The sequence below is a fragment of the Telopea speciosissima genome, chromosome 6, assembly GCF_018873765.1.
Source record: "Telopea speciosissima isolate NSW1024214 ecotype Mountain lineage chromosome 6, Tspe_v1, whole genome shotgun sequence".
Lineage (NCBI taxonomy): Eukaryota > Viridiplantae > Streptophyta > Magnoliopsida > Proteales > Proteaceae > Telopea > Telopea speciosissima.
Window position 1 is genome coordinate 61,070,148 of NC_057921.1, and position 21,769 is coordinate 61,091,916.

Sequence of the window (21,769 nt, forward strand, 5' to 3'; positions counted from 1 at the left end):
GTCATGACTAGGGTTTGGGCTGGGCACCCTTATCATACGGTCGTCGCATTGGGTATGCCTAGACATGTGATGTCAGGGTACAAATGCGAGTACTCACATGTTTGATGTGTTTATTGGCGAATAATCTACTTTGTCGATTCCCTCATGTATTACTGCCAGATGTAGTAAGGAATAGACATGTGTCACCGACACCCTTTGCCTGAAGGAACCCTGTCACTGCAAAGTGTGATCGCATTCTTTGATTCATCAATGACTGAGACTCAAGTGAGTCAAAGTCGGTGTTCTGGGAATGCATGAACACTTTGTGAGTGAAGGAGTTACTCAACATGGTCACCACTGCCCGATTGGGGAACAACAAGATTGAGATTGTCTGTGTATGATCGGATAGGAATCTGGATCCAATGCCGTTTTGAAAATGGTTTTTGCAAAATCTATTTTACATAAAATAATAGATTATATATGATTATTTGAATAAAGTGTTTTATCAAGTTTTGCGGGACCCGAACAGATGCACAGACACTCATATATGGACATGTACTATGGATTCGGATTTGACAGTACAAGTGTACATGCCCTAGATTCCATAATGATGGTGTTGATTAGTGGGGGTTGTACATGATAATTTGTTATCATGCATGGAGTTATTTAGAATTAGCTATATTAATTGATTATTTATTTAATTAATAGATATGGTGCTAATTGTAATTATTCATAAATTTAAATAAAGTAACTAATTAAATTATGCCCTATTAGATTCTGTTTCTTCACCTTTTAGAAGCACTTTGAGTTTAAACAGAACTGCCAAACAAAGAGAGAGAAAGTTAGACTCTCACAGAGATTTATTTAAATCCATCTAGGGATTAAATTAAATCCAATTATTATAAATAGGACCAAAACGCAAAGGGGAAGACAGTCTTCCACGTTTTCTGGCTCTCCCCCTCCTGGAGTGTTTTGGTCCATCTCTCTCTCTTGTGATCTCTTCTTCTTCTTGTTTCTCTCCTTTGTGATTGAGAGTTAGGGTTTTAGAAACCCAGATCTGTGCTTGAAGAGTTGAAGAGCATCTGGGATTGGCTTGAAGAACCTTGGTTGCACCATTGGAGGTTCAGATCTGTTTACTTGGAGTGCTCATTGGAAGAAGAACCACTGTCTATTGGAGGAGCAACACTTGAGGCTCATCAGGTTAGCAGTTCTTTGTGAATTCCTCTTGATTTTAATTATTGATTATTCATGGGATATGAAAGAAACCTGAATCGATTTGTTTCTGCTGCGCATTCGGGTATGGGATGGATCCCTCTTTCATAATTGCATGGGACACAAAAGAGAAGAACAGGACATTGGTTTATCAGACCAAACCCTAATTGGGATACACCAGGGTTCCCATGGGCGACCATGGGAAACCCTAAAATTTAAATAGGGCGCCCATGGGCAACCATGGGCTAACCCAGGACGTGCAATACCCTAATTGGTTTCTAATTGGTTTCCTAAGGAACCATGACTTGATCCCAGGACCGTAGTTTGACCTACAGTGCCCCTAATAGGAGGCGCAATAACCATTCCACCCTTGCTCGGGTGGGGTCCACCCCCCTCTTATTACAAGCATTAGGGAACTAGACCGAGCAAGAAATTGCAGGAGATAATTTTCCATTCAATTGTCGATGACGGAATCGGCTGAAATCGGTTCCCCTGAACCCTTGAATCAGTCCTCGGATCCAAAAACATGGAATTTATAGGTGTTTTTTTTTTTTTTGGGTGTGTGAATCAACCGTATCGGATTGATCATAATCGGGATTGGTCATGGTCGATTCCGATTCACCGATCCTATTGCTGGTTCTTAAAACCCTGAGCGTAAAGGAAACTGGAATGGCATTGAGCCAAAAAGCGTAAGAACAAGTGAGGCACATACTAACTCCGAACCCAGGAGGAAGATCCAGAACAATAGGATTGCAGCAGAGACTAGAGATGGCGGGAGTCGCGGAAGCTCCAAACAGACCTGCCAGACCCCTTCCCCCTTCTCAGGCCAGAGGCCCTCCACCTCCCGCTCGCCCCCGCTTCGAGCCAGTTGATCGCGAAAAGGTGCTCTCTCTCTCTCTCTCTCAATGCTTTCGTTCTATTAAGTTCACCTCGTACTTGGGGACATTAAGTTTTCCAGTTTTCAGGTTTTCATGATTAATTGATATAAGTTCTTCGTCCTCTTGTTGGCAGTGTTAGGGCTTGTGAGCACTGCTTATGAATTTGAAAACCTGATGTGGTACTGTATTTTCTCATTTAACATACAGAGCCTATAGCAAGAACTTTAGGGTTTGAACTTTGAACTGGTAACCCCACTGAAGAAATACTTTGGTGCTTATTTTCACTTCCATGGGTAGACAAAATAGTTATGAGAATGTAGTGAAGAGAGGAAGAGAGGTAAAAACTTTGATCCTGGAATAGCAAACATTCTGTCCAGAGAGGGAGAATTTAAAAAACTCTCATCGTCTCTCACCAGCTCCATCGCTCAACATGTGATGGAGTGCTTCCCCCTCCCCAACGGTACCATAGGGGGAATAGATTGCCTACAATAAAACTCCTTATGGTCTAATGGTTCAGAGAAGAAACCTGTGGCTTTTTTATTATGGTCAAGAATATGATAGTTGAACTCTGACTGAGGGCTTTGTCACTTAGGAGTAGGTCTTCCCACAATGCCATGGCGAAGTTGAGAAGGAAAATTTTCCATTAATCCAATAACCCATGGGTTGAATTAGTTTATTTCAAGCTCTTTTGAAATCTTCTGTTTGTTGGCAAGGCATGGAACTAGCAAGAAAGCTTCATATGAAAGGAGTAAAATGGTTCAGTGGTGATAGTGTTAAGTGTTTTATTTTTATTTTTATTGACAGCCTGATCCTTGATGAGCCTCTTTTGAGTGAAACTCATCTGGTATCTGTCGACCATAAGGTTCCCAAATTCATGACCAAACTACTGAGAAGTAGAAAGAAAATGCCTTAGAAAGCTTTGGCCTCCGTAGGTTATTGTTAATCAGCTTCTTCCAATTTCAATCCTCTGGTCTCATATTGGAAAACAATATGGTGCACCCTCTTGGGATGGGGTAGTTACCCTCAAATCAGGCACTCATGTCTCTCGTGGACCTTAATGTGACAATCCATGGTTTATATCCAAGACAAATTGTGTGTGGACTGTTGAATGCCTGCCCAAGATCCAATTTTTCTTGTGGTAAGGAATAACATTGGATTGAAGTTGTAAAGATTTGCTAATATCTAAAGGCAGGGATAACCTGGACTGCGGTCATATATTTCTTCACTGTCTCATTGGAGGATATTTGTGGCAGATTATTAACCAAAATTGCATGTCCCATCTAGCGCAGAGCATGAATTTCCTAGATTTATATCCTTTATTAGAAATCATATCAGTCAAAAGACTGTAAATGATAGATAGCCTTTATAACATGGATTTTATGGCTGAACAAAAATGCTGCATCTTTCAAGGGAATTCACCCTCTTCTTCATCTTCATCCTAACAAAACAGCACACCAGATTTTCAATATTTTTCTGCAATGATTGATCATCTTGTATGCTTGGATTGTTGAAGCGAAAGAGGTATCATTCTTGTGCAATGGCTACCTATGGTGAAAGCAAAGTTTGATGCCTCAGTCTCTAAAACAAAACTGTTGTAGTAGGGCATGGTTATTAGGATCTTTCATGGTCAAGATCTAGATGTCAAAGTGAAATGGCTGGGAAACTTAATTAATCTATTTGATTACTGAAGCAGAATTTCACTCTGTTTGGGAGGCAATTCTTGGGCCAGACCTGTCTGTAAACCACCTATGGCTAGATGGGGAATCAAAAAAGTCATGAATATATTTCAGCTAAATCTCAATGCCCATGGAGGATTTGCTCCTATGGTTCAAGACATCAGATATCTGATTCAACATTGCTTGGATACCTTAAGACCTTGCAAACATTTCTGGTGGAGCTGATCATCTAGCTTCAGCCTAAGTTCAGAGTTTCATGGGCAAGAGCTGATACTGATCTGCTTCCGTTAAATTTATGATTTTGACTGATGCTTAAGGGGGGGGGGGGATGTGTACCCCTGGCTTTTGTAGCCCTTTTTCTTACCCCATCCCAAAAGAAGTGAGAGGGGGGGGGGGAGAAGAAAAATAGAGAAGCAAGCCCTGACCAGAGGAGGTGTCAGAAAGACATGCATAGATCATCTGTTAGTTTCTTATCCCAATGCCATCTTGAGATAGTTTCTTGTATCAGTGGCAATGATCCTTGGTTAGCACTGTCCAGAAAATAACAATGAATGGAAGAAGAATTTTGTTGGGATTATCTTGTAGGTGGATGATTTCTTTGGGCATCAAAAGTTTTGATGTGGGTGTTATTCCTTATGCTTTAGATGAACACAAATCAGGGGAAGATTGACTTGAAACTCTAAGTGATGCAGGAGTTGTTCCATGGGGCCAGGCCGAACCTGTTTGAGAACCCAAATCAAGATGAACCGGGTCCCAACCGTGTTTTGGTTCAGTAGGATATTTAGGGTTTATTTGGGAAATATATGTAATCTTTTATTTTGGGATAGCTATTAGACATGTAGGGAAGTTTCCAATTTGAGTTTTATTTAGTTTCTATTTTTATTAGTCTATGTTTTAGTAAGTAATTAGGAGTCTTTATTTTATGGGTCTTATAAATGGATGTGTAACCAACGATTGAAGCAGACTTGAGAATGGAATTTGATTGAGTTGTTTATGGTGCCGGTGTGGTGCAATAGCAATGGTTGTGTGACCTCTCTCTCTCACCTCTGGATCTTCTTTCACTTCACCTTCTATTTCCTACTTTATTTCTCAGTTCTGTAATTAATGATACTTGCAGCCCATAGTTGGGTATCGATCTCTTTGGCTTTTCTTTATTTCACTTTGGGATTTGGGGTTTAGATCACCGTTCCATATGCGATTAATCCTCCAAGACCCAGATCCAAAACCATCTTTTATTTTAAGTTTTCATCCAAGTTTCAGACCTGCACCTCCATTACTACCCGTCAGATTTGGTTTCAGCTTCATCGATCTCTTTGGTTGCAGATTCTTTCGATTAGATTCTTAGTGGCCTTGGGAGGACAGGTGGATGCGTCTTTTGCCTGAAGCTTCATATCGATTGGGCTTCTCACAAGGGAGACCCGTCTTCGAAATAACTTCCATTCTGCCGCTGGATTTATGGTCCCTTCTTTGGCTGAGGAGTCGTGAGGTTGAAGAAGACGAAATTCTTTTCCTCTTGTTTCTTGATTCCTTATCTATTAAACCCATTTTCTTTAGTTTCCAAAATTACCCTTTTCTTTTGCTGTTATTCCCACCATCCATTATTTTCCATTTCGTTCCAAGATTACCCTTTTCCATACATCATTATTAACCACAATTTATTATTTTCTCTCTATTAATTTGACTCCTACTAATTACAAATTTGCCATTACTCCTTTTAATTGGATCTTAATTGTCTTAGTGGATCCATAAGCGATCTGAATCGGGTCATCGGAGCCTTGGATCCGCATCACTAAGGCTTGGCCAATCGGTTATAATTGATCGAAATTAAATCCTATCGATGCAGATCAGAGAGCTGGATCTGTTGGTGGTGGGTTTCAGATCGACGGAAGAGGAGAACTCAATCTGCTAGGGAAGAAGAAGAAGAAGGGGAGATAAGGGGCTGTTTTGGGATTGTGAACAGTACTTGCAAACGTTATAATGAACAATAGCTCAGCGAGAGAGATAGAGAGAGCATCTGAAGGCCTCTGTTGAACATGCCCATGCCACCTCAAACGACTTTCTCTCGTATCTTATCATGTATTGGAGCTATTCCCAAATCACCTCTAATATATGATCATTCCTTACTTCATCCTTCCTAGTTTTGCCACACATCTATGATCTATCTCATCATCATCATCTCCGCTACACTTAGTTTATCTACATGATGCTTCTTTATTGCCCAACATTCCGCACCATATAATCAATTTTCACCACCTCATTATCCATCCTGATATGGGTAAATATTAACTACTCGTAAATAGCTGCCATGTGGCACGAGACACGTGTCGGACATCTTACTTGATTCACAAGATCTGCTACATTCCATATTATACCATGATTCTTCTTCCTGAAGGCCGGGAAGTTTTACCGTAGTCGGACTTTCCCTCCAGGACTCTCCATGACCATCTCCTACCATGATTGTCTCCTACCAAGATTCGCCTTCCGTATGAAGACAACCTACCATCGTAGGACTCGAAGCACCGCCTCCCAAAAGTTATCTATGTATCACCCTATAAATACAGAGGAAGACATCCAGGTACGACATCGAATAGCCTTCACCCCCTTACACCATTACTTTGCAAATTTGTATTGTTGCCTTGGAACTATCTTAGACATTGGAGAGTCCCCGCCGGAGTTCCCTCCGGTGTGTTCTCTGATGTTCTTTTGCTTCTTGAATTTGCAGGGACACTCCTCCACGTCATCTTGGTTAGTCTTTCGGCTGCAACACATTCTATTGTAACTAAAGTTACACCAGATACTCCGTTTTCGTTCTACTTATCTTAAAACCTTTTGATTCTTAGGTTGATCTCCATAATTCCAACTTTGCTTTAATACCTGCTTTTGTCTCATCCACCAAAACAATATCATCAACAAAAAGCATACACTAAGGAACCTCATCTAGAATGTCTCTGGTTAAATCATCCATGATAAGCGCAAGCAAAAAAGGGCTTAAGGTTGATCCTTGATGTAACCTGATTGTAATTGGGAATTCACTACCTTGACCCCGCACAGTTTTTACACTAGTCACTGCACCATCATACATATCTTTAATTATGTCCACATATTTACTTGAAACACTTCTCTTCTCTAGTACTTGCCTGATTAACTCTCTAGGGATTCTGTCATAAACTTTTTCTAGGTCAATAAAGACCATATGGAGATCCATAACCTTCTCTTCTCTATATTTCGAAGAAATATAAAACGTAAACTAACTTTGGTTATATTTCTATGCTCATTCTCTGTATCAGTTATGGATTGAACTGGAATCCCAGCAAGTACCTTATATTGTCATGTATGACTTATTGATTATGAACCCAATTTGAATTCCTCTGTCTTTTTACTGCACTTATCCATGAGTTGTCACTTGCAATGCATTCATCCTTCCAAATTTTGTGCAATATCCAACCATGTGAAACTTTTTCTAAATATTGTGAAGATGTCCTCCTTTTTTACCTTTTGAATTTGATGATGATTTGCATTTTTTTGCAAATGCAGACCTGCCCTCTCTTGCTTCGGGTTTTCACTAAGGTACGACCTTGCTTTGTTATTGTTTCTTTTGGATTTTGTTTCCTTTTTTAAATTTTGATGGTGTAAAAGTAATATGTTCTTAACTGCCCAATGCCAAGCTAAGCTTAATTATACTTCCACATTATTACTGTGATGCACTGATGTATGTTAATATACATTTCAGTGAGCGCCTTTTCTGCATAACTTGTAGCATCACCGTGTCTTTTTCTTTTCCCTACACATTATCATTGTCAAGAGAATAGAAGAATTATGGCCGTAATTTTCTTCTTCTAGTAACAGCCTGTAAATTCATGTTCCTTGGAGCCTCCTGTCCTCATTGATGAGCCTAACCAAGCTATTATCCTGCAATCTTTATTTTATGGAAGTAAACGTAGGAGCTTGGTTTCTTGGTTTGAGGTAGTTACCTAGTTTACTACAAGATAATAGTAAACTAAGAGGTGAATTTTCAGTGGTTCAAATTTTCGATTTTATCCTTGCTCAACACTGATGGACCAATAAGGAGAGTTCCCCATAGAAGTGTTAGTTATCATCATGGTTCAAGTAAGCGGAATTGGAATCAGAATCAGGTTATCATGCTGTGATGCCAATGCCAACTCAGTGATGGATGCTTAAAATTGGTCTTATCTGAACAAACTACCTGGTGCTTGCATTTTTCTTTTGGAGTTTTAAATTATTGTAGAGCCAACCAACTGATTCAGTATATGCATGCAGATTGGAGGTCATCATACCAAGGAAGATTTTGCCGTGAGGGGCAAGGAGCCCAAGGATGAGGTTCAAATATATACATGGAAAGATGCTAATCTTCGTGAGTTAACCGATCTGGTAAGTCCAATGTTGTTTCTCAATTGGTCTATGAACAGAAAAGTCATTTATGCTATCAGTTGATATTAGCTCTCTTCTAGGTCAAAGAGGTAGCTCCCGCAGCAAGAAGAAGAGATGCAAAACTATCATTTGCATTTGTATATCCTGATAAAAATGGCCGTAATGTGGTGAGACCGGTATGTAAAACCATGTCTACATTTAAATATCAATTTCTATGCGATGGCTTCCATTTCTTTGCATATCCTTTTATGAATGGACACTGATGGATGGAAGCATAGCTTGATATCCTTTGTAATTATCAACTAAAGCAAGCCTGAGGTATCACAATATAAATCTTATGACAGCCAAAATAACATGCAATCACACACACACAAACCCTTCATCAAGGCAAATTACTCAAAGACCCAGGAAAATGAAGGTCACTTGCATCATATTCAGTATTTCATGTACCTTGATGCTACCAATTATTATTTACTTGATATTTTCCGTTCATGAAGGTTGGGATGACACATTCGTATGGAAATGGGAGGCGACAAGATGACAGCAAAACGCTGGCTGAACTTAGCTTTCAGGTAAAAGTTCTTGTTAGGAAATGCAACACATCTCTTGAATCCATTTCTGATTACTAATTTTACTCATGTACATTGTGATTTTGAAGATTGGTGACTACTTGGATGTGGCGATCCTATAGAGGAAAAACTTTTGCTGTTGTGGAGCAGTGCTGATGTTATTGATATAACAGCAATCTCTTGCAACTCCAGTTGATCGTCAATGGTTTCTCTCATAGGTCTCAGTTTATTTTCAACTAGGATTTGTGCCTGCCAGCATATGCTTTATAACAATGTATTCTGGGATCCATTGCTTAACTACTTAATGTGATGCAGAAAAACGAGATATCTAGTTGTTTAGGGTGTAATGCATTAGATTTCATCCTTTGTTACTTTCAAGGAGACTCTACACACACTGGTGTCTGGGAAACTCTTTTCTTTTATTGAAATATTTATTTTATTACCTTTATAATGATGAACTCATTCTCGAAAACTAACTACATGTACATACCCTGGATGACCCACCTAACAATGCTACCTTGGGGCCTACCAAGCTGTGCCATATATTAGAGTAATTTGGCTATGTCAAATTCAACCTACTTATGTCGCCAGTGTAATTTTTTTTTCCTTCGCATTTTCACCAGACAAAGGACTTTAAAAGCTTTGATAGTTATTCCCCTGTATTTCGCAACCTGGTAGGTATTGAGGATAAAAATTCAGTAATGTTGGATCTTTGTCCTCTCAAGTTTTGTGCATTGCCCAGTGTACTTCACTTGTGCATTCGACTACTCGGTGCACATTTAAAGTTCATCTTCTCAGTCACATGGCCATTGTCGGGTGCTCAAGTGTGATGCACCGTACTTGAGACGATAAAATTTTGCCTTGTGCTTTCCAATAAGCCATTACATCATTATCTCAATGAGAATTTTCTTTGTTACCCAAGATGAAGAGAGAATCTCTTAATCCATCATGATGTGACCTTATGATTAGATTTTTGGACAAATGAATTTTCATCATTAACTTCTGCCTTTATTGTATGAAGCCTGACATGTTCTCGCTTCACCGTGGTTGGAGTTAAACTCTTATTTTTATTGGAATAGAAAACTCTCTTGCAATAAGTTGGACGTGACTCGACCCTGTTGCCTTTGCATATGAGGCTCTGAGTTCGGCGTAGAGAATCTTTTCGCATAATTTTATGAAGAAAGTTAGGAGGTGTAGAGTGTATCCTTAGACCAGCACAAGTATCTATCACATGGCAGACTTGATAGAGGTGAAATTTTTGTGCACAGGTGGATCTCAAGGTACCTCACCTTGTTAACCTATCAGGTGAAAAAATTTAAGTTTAGGAAATCTAATGAAGAAATGGACAGCTGAAAATACAAAGACATATATAAATACATGGGAGGACGTATAATTAAATCTGTGTTTGAAATTTAAAATCACCAATCTTTACCATTTCAAAGATATCCATACTGTCAAAATGCCACATCACTCTTCCATGTAACCAAACTTGGTGCTGATTTAAAGATAACATCTAGAGTGAAGGGAGAGGGATAGGAACACCGACTGTGTGTGGTAAACTAGTGGGCGGCACTACTGGGGGAGGGGGATGGGGTTATCATACAAGAGGGGTAGAAGGGTCATTTCAAAGGGGGAAGAAAGAGAGAGAGAGAGAGACACACACACACAGTGGGCGCTAGATGCTAGTTTACAGTACACCGGTGGTGTGCCCAGCCTACTCCATGAAGTTAATTGTTTGGGGGAATGTTTTGCGTTGAAACAAACAAAGCTTTCTGGATGCCATTAAGTTGAATTCATAGGCTTATAATACAACATCATATCTAAAAGCCCATAGCACAGGTAGGAAATGAGAACCTAACGGTGTATAATAGTTAATGGGCAGGTTAAAGAAGGTTGTGGTTAGGTTTATAGAGTCGGGTCAGCTTTTGCCATTGGAAGTATTTGGTTTCACCTCTGCGTGAACCCATGAAAGCATCAACTCCCGCTTGCAGATTCTTTCAATTTAAACTGCAAGGAAAAGATTTTCTATTCAAACTAAGGCCTGGAAATTTTTTTATTGGAACATCTGCTGTATACTGACAGGGAACTAATAGACTGCAATGCAGTTGTTCAGGTTGATGCATTGGCATCAAGTGCTGGGCGTGGGGAGAGAGAGAGAGATTGTTTGTCATACACCCAGACATACAAAGAGAGCAATATAGGGGAGAGAGATCAGAGGACCTCAACTTTACAGTCTGTTTATAATGTGCAAAATAGTGCGCAATACATACAGCTTGATTCTATGGATGATTCTTCTACTACGAGTATACATACTTCTTAGCAGCAAATAAGCTGGTACCAAATATACATATCAACAACTTTAACATACATATGGACAGACTTACATGTTGACATGGGCCTAATCTTGACTCTCCTTACTCTTCAGTTGCACAGAAGATGCTGATCTCAAATACGTGCAAGGTGATTTCAGCACTTGAGTTGTATTAGCAGAAAGCTCCACATCCCTTTGTTCATATTATTGCATGAATAAGCATCCATGGTGTCAGTCTTGTTGGGTGTTGGCTCAAAATTTTCATGCAAATAACAATGAAAATGATACCAATGGTGATAATAATAAGTCATGTGGTTTGCATTATAATACACAAGTAGTCAGATGGAAAACAAGAAAGGTTGAGCATCCTTAATGTCATTATGCTGTTCTATCCATCATACACGTCTGAGCTTGTCTAATGATGCATGTATTCCCCTCATTGACTAATGAGTGATCAATTTGTCAGCTTATGTGAAATAACTTACTCATGCGGCTTTTTTAACTACATTCAATCAAGGATGATGCTGAAGAGGAAATCTATAATAGACAAGATACATACCTCCACTCAAGCTTCACTTGGCTCCGGTAAAGTAATCAAGCGTGTTCCAGAATCATATATCAACTCAGTGCCACAACTAATGAAAACAGATGACAGGTCATAGTCATAAATCTACGGGGGAAAAATCTTTAAGGATGGAACACCACAAGCATTTAAAACTCCTTCAAGGTATACACAGATGGGTTGCGATGGCATGGTTGCATCAGTATCAGGTTGGACTGGTGGAAAACCTGAACCAATCATTAATTAGATTGGAGCAGGCCAATCCAAGCTTGGGCAGGTTGGCACTCAGCTTAGTGACTGAATGCCTAACCTGAATATAGAGTATGTTATACTAACAGCAGGGTGAGTGTGGACGTGGGTTTGCTGGAATTGAAAGGATTTGTTGACTAATACAGTGACCAAGTAGTTTAAGACTTACTTTGAACATTTAATGTTATTGGTGGAACCACCACTAGACACTGATAGAATAGTCCCAAAGAAGGAGACATTTTCTGTTCCACAGTTAGGACATGGGCCCTGGAAAATAAAGGAATCCGTCAAATATGCAAATCTAATAAACATTATATGAATATCAATTTTCAACTGATCAGATATGATGTTGGAGGCTTTGCCTAGTACCTTTAAAATTGAAAAGTCTTTCACAATTGCGTTTGTGATTGATTGAGCAATCCAAAGTATGAGGGGCAAGGCAGCAAACCATGTGAAAATGAAACTGAATGGCTCTGGAAGCTGCAATGTGATGATTAAATTAAATTTAAACTGAGAAAGAGATGCATTACATGAGTTGATGCAAAAGATGATAGCTAAAAAGTAGGCTGATTGCAGCCCCACAAAGATAAAAAGACAAAAAATCGATCAGTATTTATGTGTATGTGTGTGTGTGTGTGTGTGAGAGAGAGAGAGAGAGGTGGTTATTTCAGAGGTAGTAAATCTATCCATATTTTCTGTGAGGAGGCTGAAAACATCACATTACTATTGGGTCAAAACATGCAGACACAAAATTGCTACAACCCTGAAAAAAATAATCAACTTTCAAATGATATTGTCCATAGGTGTGCACCACTGGGGATCAGCATGGGAAAAGAAAAGGAAGAAAAACCAACCTCCAATAGATATGTGATCTCAAATCCAGTCAAATCATCCAAGAAGAAAAACCTGTGAGCATCAAAAGAAACATGTATGACATATGGCAGGATTGGCAGCTGAGGATTGCACCTACAGCTCTTATGATGAGGCCCTTATTGTATTACTAATGAACAAATTAATATATAAATAACTGAATCTACATTAACTCTTCTTATATCACCCATATTTCTCTACATACACTCAATAATTGAGATAATTAAAGCAGTTTACTTTAGATTTTATTAAGTAAAATGGCTAATTATTTTCGGTAGGCTAGAGAAATAAATGAAATCATTATCAAAGGCAACCCTCCCTTCTCTATATGTTGTTTTGGGAAGATCTAGTTTATCTTTGATATATATGTTTGCTGACTCGAATATCTCTTCTCGCATCACTTCCATACCCATTTCTCTCCTTTTTTTTTTTTACATGTCTTTCCCTTGTGCTGAGGGACTCCAAGGAACCTACGCGATCCAAATTACTCCTCTTCTTCATATCATGAACACATCAAAAAATATATTGCACACATCTCCATCTCTCCCATCCCTGATCAACAATCGATATTAATTATTTTATTTTCATGTTTTCAAGAAATAAAAGATTCTTCTTTCAAAACAATATCATACAGCAATTTGTTTTGCGTAGGAACTGGTAGGGTATAAGTAGGTCAGATAGGGCATTGTAGGAACCATATTTTGAACATTCCCTAGCTTGATTTACATCATTGACCACCTATAAAATATTCAATCTTGTATTGGATTGGCGAATCTAGTTACTCAAAAGACTTTATTTAGTCAAGCCAAGTTATTAAGCAAGTTAAGGCACACCAACTCATGGAAGTTCCCAAAGTGAACCTTAGAGAACTAGAAATAAACAGATAACTGAATTATATATCTGTATGTTGTCGGTGTGCGTGCGTGTGTGTGAGGGAGAGAAATAGAGAATTATAGGTAGAATTGAAGTTGAGCCAAGAAGATGAATCATACTAGTTTGCTCAAATGCACATAAATATTCACGTATATCAACTACTTAAAGAACAAATAATGAATGAGCACTTCCATGGAAATGGTTATACAGTAGTAATGTCTCCATTTAATGAATGAGGAAATAATCATGTTACTTACAACGTCAGTGCAATTACAGCGGCTGGAACATTCAACAGGAACATTTTGAAATAGTCAACAGTCAAGTCACTGTATACCTATAGGAAGAAAATCAAAAGCATAAACCATTAAACAAAGCTCTCATGGTAGACACTAACCAGTTACTGCCTGATGGCCTTGACATCACATGTCCAAGTCCAGCTATTCCACCAAAATAAAATAACATAAAATATAAAAGACCAAGTTCTGAAAATGAGAGGGAACTTTCATAAAATAACAGTAATAATACTATACAAAACATATAAATGAAATGTTAGCATACCTTTCTACTACGAAGGCTGCACCGTGGGCCTTCAACTACAATTTCGCTCCCTTCCGTCTATTAAATGATTATGCAAAATAGGGAAGGGAAAAAAATGAATACTATTATACTACGACTGGAAGAATCATAATTTACACTACTACTGTAATGATAACAGAAAACTAGGTATCCGCGACAAGCACTTCATTGAGGCATACAACTATCAAACTAAATGCAAATGCATATTCAAGTGCGTCTAAATCAACTAACCCTAACACAAGATACATGTAGGAGGTTCCTAATAAAAGATCTAAATACTTAGCATACACACATTAAATAAATGAGTGACCATGTCTGTGGTGTGGTGTGAAGTGTTACATACAAGTATTCATCCCAACAACATAAAATCAGCCATTTTCTTTTGGGCATGTTTGAGGTTCAACAGATTGACATAAACTAGAATCTGTGCTTATATTTTGGAGAGGGGAAAACAGGTTTCCTTCAACCTAAATTTCATTTTTTTATGTGCAAAGCTTGTACAGTAGAATACCAGTAGACAAAAACCTTTAATAACTCGGCATATTTCTATATACTTTGTAGCTGTTGAAATAGAAGGATTAAGATGCCAATCATTTCTTAGTTAACACCAACCAAAACAAAGGTTTGGCTATGGGTCTACTTTGTCTTTTCTGGGCTTTGCAACAAAGAATCATATATGCCAATATGCATTAAACAATGAAATGCATTTAGTAGTTAATCCTGGTTTGGTTTGTTGATAACAACCACACCAGCAATTATTCTTGGGAGATTTGGAAAGATATTTAAAAGAATTTTTAGACAAAATAATTTTTTTTAGCCATCTCTCCAGATGGGTCTGCCATTCAGTTCTGATGGTTCATTGATCAGTCAATGGTTCTAGAGCTTCAAACAGCCTTGACTAACGACTAGACTCTGCACCCTTTGTGGTAGGCAAAGAATCCAACTGTCTGGTCCAAAAAAACATCATTCACCTTTATATCTAACAGTTGAATCCCTTTCTCAAATTGAAATCTGTCACTACTCTTTAGTCAACCTTCCTTTTTTGTGTTCATCAAATATTTCCTTGTGGCAATTGAAGCAATGCTGCACAAACCTTAAGTCTTATCTTCAATTGGTCATACTCCTCATCTGTCAATATGGGTTTCCCAGCAACATAAGCCATTGAAGCTTCCAAAAACTTCTGTTCATCAGAACCTGCATTCCAGATGAAACAAAGAAGTAATGCAAATTTCAAAGTAGAATTATCTTCAGTAAACGAAGAGGGAGAGAGAGAGAGATTCAGACTTCAAGGATAAAATTCGTTGAGAAAACTAATAGCTCATACTTAGCATAACAACACTGCTTCCTTCCCACATTAGTTCTTCCTTCAGATTGTCAAATTCTTCATTTGACATAATAGCCTTTCCTTCATAATAGAATGCCTGTAGTATAAAGAACAGAAACTCAGTATTGCTTACCAGCTACCAAGATGGAACTCAAACAAAGATTACAACAATCAGACACAGGTAGAAGCATGAAACTAAGAAGAGCGGTATCAATGTATGGCCAAATCAGTGGTTAAGTGAGAAGGTAGAAGATAACCGCAAACGGGTAACTCCACCAATTTACATGTATCTTCTCCTTCTTATATATACACTAGGTTAGGGCAGATGAGCCACACATACCAGAGGAGCGTGTGTCATACAAATACATAAAAGAGTAATCTTAGTAATACAAGATAATAGCTTGGGAAAGGTTTAATATTATAAGGTAGTATATCATTAAAAAAGAATAATAGACAAGGGTATTGTTAGTATTTTGAAAAAATGGATAAAGTACGGGAAACAAGAGGGAAAAGTGGTAATATATTTCAGATAAAGGGTAGCTTAGGCAAAGAAAAATTTGAAACGAGAGTAAGTTAAAACGTCTAGGAGAATAGGTAGGCCAGCATTGCCTTTTATACCAAGAAGAGGGTTGTTTGAAAATACAAAAATAGAAATATGAGAAAATGGGGTGGTTTGGGAACTAAAAATTGACAACCAAACATGGCAATAGAACTTATAATGATAGGGCCATCTAATTTTTTTTTAATAGAAATATATAATTTAATGTATGAAATATAGAAAGAAGAGTGTAATTTAAGAATATAAAAAATGTGAATAAGAGATATAAAGCAGTTTGGGTATAAGAAAAAAGAAACCAAGCATGACAATAAAACTCATAAACATCAGTGGGCCCTATCAAATTTTCCCTTTAAGGGATATAATACAGTGGTGATTGAGGAAAAAGATTTGCTGAGTGGCATTTCTGGAATAAAGACTCTAGAAACAATAGAACGCTTAGGAGATTAGTTGGGGCCATCATTGCCTTTTATTATAGGTAATATTAATGTAATTTACGGAAGGTTGCTCCATTGTGACCAAGTGGTCACGGGTCGAGTCTGGAAACAGCCTCGCTGCAAAAGCAGGGGTAAGGCTGCATACATTATGACTCTACCCAGACCCCACAGTGGCAGGAGCCTCGTGCACTGGGTACGCCCTTTAATATTAATGTAATATAATAGATAAGCAGGGGAATTTTTTAAGATAAAAAATTAGTAACAAGGAAGGCCATAGGGTGCATAGAACTAAAGACAGGACTTCCTAAATTTTCTTTTGTACGGGTAGAATTTATATGTAGAACAATATGTTTTAGTACTTGTAACGCTTGAAGAAACTCTTGTTCAAGCTCCCCCAATGTCTTCTTCCCTTTCTTGTCTATGTTACAATATGGCAAGATTTTACTGTCAACAGCTTCATCTTCTTTAACCTGGCCTGGAGATAACAGTGGAGTCAGCAGACAGCCTTCCATGACATAAGCAAATAAAGATAAAGTACAATTAATAAGCGCAGAGAAAAACAAAAGGGCACCAGTGAAGTGCTGTGGGATTTATAAATCAAGAATGAAAATAAATAAGGGTATGCAGGGTGAGAAGCTATACCACCGTTAAACTTAATGATAAGAAACTTCTTCAGTCATCCATGCAATGATCACTACAGCAATGAATTCATGATAGAAACTTTGGAGAGAAAGAAACAGAAAACTACATATATTCACTGGATTTTATGGTTTGAATCCAAGATGGCTACCAAAACGCAGATGATAGCACTTCCAGAAAGAATAATCCACATAATATAGAACTTAGAATTGAAATGACTAAGTACAATAACTTCACTCTAGAAATTCCAGTGAATTAATAAGTTTTAAATTTCTTTCTTTTCTTTTTCAAGGATAGGAGAGTAACAATAAATTATGAGTCAACCACAAAGGTGACAACGAAGCATTCTATAACTTAAGGGTCCATCATTGACAAAGTTCTACATGTAACTGATCAAGACAAGAAGCACATTACGGATGATAAAATAACAATAAATCATTGAGCTAACTGCTAAAGGTTAGAATCATGCTTGAGATTTTAGAGATTAATATTCTCAAGACCTGAACATATGTAATCAATACCAGAAGCACAATTGACTAGGGATACAATGCCAACCATAGTAAATTTTTTAGCTGCCATTTTACAGATCTTACAATCACTTTCCATGGAATTATATTAAACTTCTAAATGAATTTACAATCGCAATTCAAAGCAAGCTGGTTGCAGTGCAGTTTATGTGCAAAAGCAAATTTGCCAAAATATGAGTCCAGAAAGTGCATTCAGACACTTTGCAATTCATTATTACAAATTACCTAGTACCGACCAGCTGTTCCGTTTGCAATGAAGTATGATCTATTTAAATCATTAATATCAGAAAATTTTCAATAGAACCTTCTTGTGTGAACCTTAATTTATACTAACAATGGGCATTGGTATGACAACAAGATTCAAATACCCACTGGCTTCTATCAAGGTTTTGTAAAGTATGAAGGAATCATAGACTTCATGAAGCCTGTTCAGTCGCATACACCATTGATGAACTCCAAAGTTGACAAACTTTTCGCCCCAATTTCTTCTTTGTAGGATCTCTCACAATTATATCTTAACTGTGGATGCTTTTCTGCTGCAGTACCAATATACACTCAGGTTGGGACCTGCGGTAGATATAAATGAAGATCATGTACTTCCATTTCCATTTCAAACTGTCTTACATGCCCTCAAGCCAGAGACCAATTGCTTATTTTTCTAGATTTGACCTATTCTGTTTCCAATTTTCACCCTGAGTCAGTCTGGTATCCTGGATAATTATATTCCTCTAAAGGTGTCAAACACTTCGATCGGTGTCATTGAGTCAGTTATGATTCCTGTCATAACGAATAAGCAAAGATGCTACGAATTGCAAATGGCTTTGTGCAAATAAATTAATCCATACATCAGTGAAATGGTGTGTAAGACAAAGCAAGCAAGTAATACTGTCTCTGCGATCAATTATACTTGGTTCATCAGTTGGCAAGAAAAACTTCAACTAAGCTGAAAGTAATACTTAGAACTCCATATCCAAGGATGTAACGTACAGAAAGATGAGATACTAACCTTGCTGATCAGTTGCTTTAGGGGAGAGTATGAAAAGCCTGCGGCGAGGCGATAGCCATTGGCGGCCAAAGAATTGGAGAGATACGTTATGAGGAGATGCCGGTTGAGATGAGTGAAGTCTTGAAGACGAAAGAGAGACAAAGGGTCTGCGGATATGAGCAGAGAGGAGACGAGAAGAAGAGAGAGAAAAACCCAATTCCGTTAGCATTTCCAACGAGGAGAGAGAGAAGAAGAATTGCTGCCTTGGAGGAGGAGAAAGAGGTTGGATGTGTGAGAGTTCTGTTCAGGCGAGGATGGAAGCAGTGAGAGGGTTGTGTATAGAGCTCCAATTGGTGGTAGCTGCTTCCCATTGTGTCGAGTTGCGAGACACGGACTAACGAAATCACGAAAGGATAAGGCTATTCAGAATGTGTGGAGGGAAATTCAATCGCTTTTTTTCCTTATTGTGTGTCTCTCTCTCCTCTCGTTGCTGATTTCTTTGTCGTTGTACATCGTCAGTTCATGGATTTGTGTTCTGCAGATCATCTTTCAAGAAACAATCCGTTTGGATCAAATGAAATCGCTTTCATACCTTCTTCCGGTGACACCTGGATTTTTTTCGAGTTCTCGGGTGCGTGGGGTGGATGAGAATTTAGGGATGTAAACGTATCGGATTCGGCTCGGATAGTGCTATATCCGAATCCGTATCCGATTAGCTTTCGAACGGATTCGACTAGTGCTAAACGGATATGGACACAGATACAGATGAATTTTTATCACCTCTAATTCGCTGTCCCCTCCAATTCCCTCTAATCCCTCACATAGGAGCATAAATGACCACCCTACCCCACCTTGGGTAGTGGGTAAGGCGGTCATTTCCGCTCCTATGTGAGGGATTGGAGGGAATTGGAATGGGCAAGAATTGGAGGTGATAACGATTCGATACGGATCGGATATTTTATCTGTTTACATGTAAATATAGCTTTTCGGATAGCTATAGCCTATCCGTATCCATATCAGTTTAGCTTTCAGACGGATTTAGATAGTGCTAAACGGATGCGGACACAGATACGGAAACGGATTTCGGCTATTCATTTACATCCCTATATGAGATCTGATCTAGGTCAGTGCTACTGGATAGCTGTTTTCTTAACAGCCCCCCTTAATACAACAACAACTCAGCATTATCCCAATTAAATGTGGTACGTTACATGGATCTTTATCCTCCAATCAGTTTTATTTGATATCATATTTGATACAAGGTCTAAGCTATGCATGTCTTCCCTCACCACTTCTCCTAATATCATTTTAGGTCTGTCTTTTATCTCTTTTAATTCATTTAATCTAAATCAAATCAATCATCTGTACTGGAGTATCCAAAAGCCTTCGTTGAACATGACCATGCCACCTCAAATGATTTTCTCGTAGCTTATCATGTATTGTAACTACTACTCCCAATTCATCTCTAATATGAAAAGAAAAACACTGCCCCCATCTCTATTATCACCTTTGCCTTTATCAATTTTTCACCAAATACACAAAATAATGTGGAATTCTAACCATTTATAATGAAATCTCTTGAATATGCTACATTTTGAATTTGGTGATCGTTCTTGAGTGTATGTCCTACAATGAATGTGGTCGTCTCCTCAATAGTCCTTGCCTCCTTGGAACGACGGTTTCCACTTTGTGTTTTCTTACAAACATATTTCAAAAGTATGAAATGAGATGTGGAGAAAGACTATGATTTGAAGTTTAACCACCAGAAATGACTAAAAGAAGACGTTGAGCAATCGGAATATGGATATAGCATGTGAGAGAGGACTAAACGGATATATAGGAACCCTCCCCCTCATGGTTTTAGAAATCGGATTATAATTAGTTAATCTTGATTTTGATTATGCCCTAATCTTAACCCCTCTTTTGGATCAAACATAAATAGACATGAATTGATCCTTATTTTTGTTTATTTCTTTATTTATTTTAATTAATAAAATAACAGAAAATCAATGAAATTGACTCTTTTTTTTTAACGAGATCCATAAGTAATACGATTAAATAACCTTTAAAATAATTTTTCTCTATTTCAATTTTTATGGTGGGGATGGTCAGGGCAAAGAAATATGAGGAGCTCTATATTAATCTAAACACAAAAGAAATGAGAAAATTTTATTTATAAAATAATTAAAGTGAGAAAAAGGAAAAATAGAGATTTCGATTATGTGAGATGTATAAAATAGAAAGATGAAAGAGCGTTGGTAAGGGACAAGGATATTGTAAGGAGATGGGATGAGTTAATCATTGTGAACTAATAAATGGAGATAGTTCGAGTATGAATGAACCGGATGATTACTATGTTCATCAAGACACTACTCATCATAGTTATGTAGAAACCTTAAGAAATATGAAAATAGGTAAGACACCAGCCTCGGATGAGATCCCAATAAAACGGTGGGCCTTAGGAGTATGTGGGAGTATATTAGCTAACAAAACAAGATCAGGAACACAAGGATAATATCAGATGAATGGAGAAATATTGGTTCAATTTACAAAATTAAATAAGGATGATATTTAGAGCTACAATAATTATAGAGGCATAAAACTAATGAGTCATATTATGAAACTTTGGGATAAGGTTATTAAAATCCGTATAAGAAGAGAGACTCATATCTCAAATAATCAATTTGGTTTTATGCCAGATAGATCTATGACAGAAGCTATCTACCTACTGAGGAAGCTCATAGAAAAATATAGGGCTAGCAAGAAGGATCTCCATATGGTCTTTATCCCTAGAGATTTAATCCGGAATATTTTTGCAAAGAGAGGGGTGTCAAATAAATATATAGATGCAATTAAAGATATGTATGAGGGTGTGGTGATTAGTGTGAAAATTGAGGAGAGATAGATAGCACCACTAAGTGACTATTTCAGATATATGGGGTCTACCATAAATAAAGAATGTGACATAGATGATGATGTGCTACAGAGAATTAAAATGGTTATAGATGAAGTGGAGAGGTGCGATCGGAGTACTGTGTGACTGACATATTCCTTTAAAGTTTAAAGGAAAATTCTACATGACTGTTATCCAACCAGCTATGGTGTATGAGACGAAATGTTGGGCAGTTAATAAGTGTCACATAGTAAAGTTATGTGT

The 21,769-nt window shown here is 37.9% G+C and overlaps 2 protein-coding genes across 6 annotated transcripts; one reads left to right on the forward strand and one right to left on the reverse strand.

The window, feature by feature from the left end:
- Nucleotides 1-1,884: 1,884 nt before the first annotated feature.
- LOC122664457 (histone deacetylase complex subunit SAP18) lies at nucleotides 1,885-9,070 on the forward strand. Its single transcript, XM_043860275.1, has 6 exons — nucleotides 1,885-2,073; nucleotides 7,280-7,312; nucleotides 8,024-8,134; nucleotides 8,215-8,310; nucleotides 8,632-8,706; nucleotides 8,793-9,070. The coding sequence occupies exons 1-6, from the start codon at nucleotides 1,960-1,962 to the stop codon at nucleotides 8,823-8,825; spliced, it is 462 nt and encodes a 153-aa protein (XP_043716210.1). The 5' UTR covers nucleotides 1,885-1,959; the 3' UTR covers nucleotides 8,826-9,070.
- Nucleotides 9,071-10,962: 1,892 nt separating this feature from the next.
- Nucleotides 10,963-18,993, reverse strand: LOC122664455 (PGR5-like protein 1B, chloroplastic). Of its 5 annotated transcripts, none has more exons than XM_043860273.1 (11): nucleotides 18,634-18,993; nucleotides 16,828-16,936; nucleotides 15,469-15,572; nucleotides 15,238-15,338; nucleotides 14,127-14,183; nucleotides 13,826-13,902; nucleotides 12,680-12,731; nucleotides 12,195-12,305; nucleotides 11,995-12,092; nucleotides 11,574-11,649; nucleotides 10,963-11,207 (listed from the first exon to the last, which is right to left on the reverse strand). In XM_043860273.1, the coding sequence occupies exons 1-10, from the start codon at nucleotides 18,839-18,841 to the stop codon at nucleotides 11,580-11,582; spliced, it is 987 nt and encodes a 328-aa protein (XP_043716208.1). In that variant the 5' UTR covers nucleotides 18,842-18,993; the 3' UTR covers nucleotides 10,963-11,207; nucleotides 11,574-11,579. The 5 variants fall into 5 exon arrangements, with proteins under 5 accessions (XP_043716208.1, XP_043716205.1, XP_043716206.1 ...); XM_043860270.1 differs by having other exon boundaries at nucleotides 10,963-11,250; nucleotides 15,469-15,565; nucleotides 16,821-16,936; XM_043860271.1 differs by having other exon boundaries at nucleotides 10,963-11,265; nucleotides 15,469-15,565; nucleotides 16,821-16,936.
- Between the last annotated feature and the right edge of the window lie 2,776 nt (nucleotides 18,994-21,769).

What these genes read in the sequence shown, in the direction of transcription:
- LOC122664457 (XM_043860275.1), top strand. Translation starts at nt 1,960, where the DNA reads ATGGCGGGAGTCGCGGAAGCTCCAAACAGACCTGCCAGACCCCTTCCC. An exon ending in AGCCAGTTGATCGCGAAAAG is followed by an intron (nt 2,074 to 7,279) that starts GTGCTCTCTCTC and finishes TTGCAAATGCAG; the next exon opens with ACCTGCCCTCTCTTGCTTCG. An exon ending in TGCTTCGGGTTTTCACTAAG is followed by an intron (nt 7,313 to 8,023) that starts GTACGACCTTGC and finishes ATATGCATGCAG; the next exon opens with ATTGGAGGTCATCATACCAA.
- LOC122664455 (XM_043860273.1), bottom strand. Translation starts at nt 18,841, where the DNA reads ATGCTAACGGAATTGGGTTTTTCTCTCTCTTCTTCTCGTCTCCTCTCT. An exon ending in AAGCAGTGTTGTTATGCTAA is followed by an intron (nt 15,339 to 15,468) that starts GTATGAGCTATT and finishes TCTGGAATGCAG; the next exon opens with GTTCTGATGAACAGAAGTTT. An exon ending in AATAACATTAAATGTTCAAA is followed by an intron (nt 11,650 to 11,994) that starts GTAAGTCTTAAA and finishes TGTTTTCATTAG; the next exon opens with TTGTGGCACTGAGTTGATAT.